The 3428-nt window shown below is 37.2% G+C and overlaps 1 protein-coding gene across 1 annotated transcript; it reads right to left on the reverse strand.

Annotated features, from left to right (window-relative positions):
• Nucleotides 1-284: 284 nt before the first annotated feature.
• LOC109191598 lies at nt 285-2353 on the reverse strand. Its single transcript, XM_019342206.1, has 3 exons — nt 2281-2353; nt 1252-2112; nt 285-1057 (listed from the first exon to the last, which is right to left on the reverse strand). The coding sequence occupies exons 1-3, from the start codon at nt 2351-2353 to the stop codon at nt 285-287; spliced, it is 1707 nt and encodes a 568-aa protein (XP_019197751.1).
• Nucleotides 2354-3428: the final 1075 nt, after the last annotated feature.

The raw sequence follows: 3428 nt of genomic DNA on the forward strand, positions 1-3428 counted from the left end.
GAGTTATTCCCTCTCTATTTGCATATTGAACAATGAAGCCTCACATGCTGCCTAGACATATGAATTCCATTCTTTGTCAGTTCAGCTGCAGATTTCTTCCTCATCTTTCTAGGTCTTCCAATCTTAGTAGTGAAGAGTGGTGGTAATGGAGGCTCCCTATCTGTTTCTGGCTACTCTTTAGGCCCTGCCATTGGATGGATAGCACCAGAGTATGCCTTTAAATATGTGTCAACTGTATAGCATTGATCCACAAAGTCATATAGTTGAGCCTTTCCATATTTCAGCTATAGAACACATATAACATGTCTGCAGGGTATACCGGTCAGATCCCACTTCCTACATGAGCATGTTTTTGCATATAAATCAACTTGATGTTGGTCATAAGCCCCCTTCACTTCAAATAAAACTGCAGTACTTTGGATTCCCCAATACCCTCCTGCTTGTTCCTCAATGGCTTCAAGTTTCTTAGCAATATTAGGACATAATTTTGAATTCCATTTCAGTGCTTGCTGTCTACATGCAAATAACCTCATCATAATATGTTTCCTCACAATCTCCAAGCAATGTATAAGTGGTGAGTCCCTTGCATCCAATATCATTGCATTGAAACATTCACATAAGTTATTAACAAGGACATCAGACTTCACATCTGTAGAGAAATGAGAACTAGACCATGTAGAAGGATGCTTATCTCCCAACCATGCAAAAGCTTGTACATCTAATGCTTTTAACTCCCTCATGGCCTGTGAAAATGTTGGTACAGTTGTGGTCCTAGCAGCTTTCCATAATGCATCCCTAACTGCCATTCCTCCAAAGCCAGCTACCTTCATGTTGGCATGCAAATGCCTAACACAAAATCTATGAGAAACCATTGGTAACACTTCTTCAAAAGCTGGAATAAGCCCCTTTTGCTTATCAGACATGAAGGTATATTTATGTTTAGAGATATTGTCAATTTGCAGGTCCGTTTTCAAAAGATGTAAAAACCACCACCAAGAATCTTTGTTCTCTCCTTCCACTATTGCATATGCAATTGGAAATATTCCTTCATTAGCATCTAGAGCAATTGTAGTGAGCATCATTCCACCAGCTTTGTCCTTAATATGGCATCCATCAACCCCAATCACTGGCCTACAGTACTTGAACCCCTCTCTACATGCTTCCCAACATATATATAATATATATATATATATATATATATATATATATATATATATATATATATATATATTCTAAGGAATCTCTTTTTACCTCCCTCACATTCAAGATCAGATAATTTGACTTCGCACTTGCTATTGGGGTTAGTTTTTTCCATTTCCAATTTATAACTCCATATTCTGTTGAAATTGTCTTCAATCTCACCTTTAATTTCAGCCTTGGCAATTTTCATTGCTTTGTATGCTTGCCTTATACTCATTGAATGTCGATCCTCTGTGCACACTGTCTCTCTAAATTCACTCATTTTCAAAGTACTGTTTCCAGATATGTGTTTTTTCCACCTCTTTGCAACTAATCTTGCAGTTATCAACCTGTTATCATTCACCCAGGGACAATCTGAATGCTCATCATTTAAGGCACTCACCCTCCAATTTCCTTCATCAGAATCTTTCCTACATGTTACCTGCCATTTACATCCCTCTTGGGAACATGTAGATACACACCTAACCTTGTCATTTTTCTTAAACTTTAGCTCTTTTCCAAACTGGACAGCATATGTGTGAACATCCACTTTGAAAGCCTCTTTGTTCACATAACATTTTCCAAGCCACAATGGGGAAGGCAAATTTGGAGGAGGAAGAATAGGCCTAACTGATTCTCCTATATGTACTATAGCTGTAGTTTCATTCTCTGGAATAGGACCATCAGATAAATTAACCTCCTCAACTATAGGGTTATGTTCTCCAGTTGACTGTGTAGCAATTTCCAGACCTCCATCTCCTACATACTCAACATTTGGATATGTGAATTTGATAAATTCCTGGTCATCAACTCTGCACTGCTCATAATCACTGTCTTCAAAGTCCTCTAAATGTTCACCATACTCTCCAGTTTCCCAATCAGAATCTTCCCCAGCAGAACTCCCTCCACCAGAATCATCCCCAGCAAAACTCCCTCCACCATACTAATTTACTTCATTAACATCCTCATCTTCACCTACCACCCCTACTATAACCCATATCTCAATTTCCTTTGGCCTCAAACCACAATTAACCAATTTCTAAGTATCCAGATCTAGAACTAGCTCTTCTAGACCATTTTCAGTCTTACTAAAACACCTACTGTCCTCTTTCTTATATCCCAACTCCTGAACCTTCTCCCTTAAAGTCATGATACCCCACATATCTGAATCCATGTCATTGAAATAGTTAACACTACCTTCCAAATACCTAGATGGGTTACCTAACTGTATTCTGCCCCCATGCCTTATTTAAGGGTAAATGTGTAACTACCATGACTACCTGCTTTAAAAACAAGTTAATGTAGTTAATACATCTACTGTAAAGCTACTTTTACAGCAAAGAAGTTAATGGTGTAAAAATACCTGGTTCACACACATAACTGGATATTATAAACATAAAAAATACGAATTAATTTAACTTTACAGTAATTGGACCCCATGTGCTCACAACCTACTGCAAATTAATGGTACAATGTCCCATTTTAGACAATTTTTCAAAGCACATACAATCATGTGACCACATTCATAGTAAAAGTAACAAAAAGGACAACATAATGCAAAGTTTACAGAAAAAAAATTGTTTTCAACCATACACACTTTACAAGCATACACAGTTTACAATATGACAATATAGTGGACGCCATTATCAACACAAACAATCTAAACCATACACCCACCCACCAATATTATACAAAAATTGCGCAGAAACCATAGACCCACCCACCAGAATTATACTACACAGCCGTACCATTGTTCATAAATTAAACTATAATGAAAACTTACTTGTTGAAGTGTATGCGCGATGCCTACTCACCGGCGTTCCCATACTCATTGATCGAACATACACCACAAACCGACCGAGGTTTTTCTTCAAACTAAGAACGCAAATTTAGGGTTAGCGATTTGGGGTTTTTTTCATAATTAAGAACGCAATATACGTTGGGATAATAATTCAAGTCCACAATATACGTTGTCTGAATGGGAATTAAGGAGGCTGTGTGTAATTACAAAGTTATCCTCATAGAAGACAGAGAGATTACGGAGGAATGGACGGAGGACCAAATCGAGTAAATATTGCACAGTTGACTTAATTTGGTAAGGAATATACTCGAGGATCAAATCGGTTATTAACTCTTTATTTTTTTGTATAAACCCAACGACAGTCCACATAGAGAATTTCTATAAATTATCAATTTATTTGATCAAAATGGTCAAGTAATACATATTAAGCGATATGATCATAACCCTT

Source organism: Ipomoea nil, unplaced genomic scaffold (assembly GCF_001879475.1).
Source record: "Ipomoea nil cultivar Tokyo-kokei standard unplaced genomic scaffold, Asagao_1.1 scaffold1703, whole genome shotgun sequence".
In the NCBI taxonomy this organism is placed as follows: Eukaryota; Viridiplantae; Streptophyta; class Magnoliopsida; order Solanales; family Convolvulaceae; genus Ipomoea; species Ipomoea nil.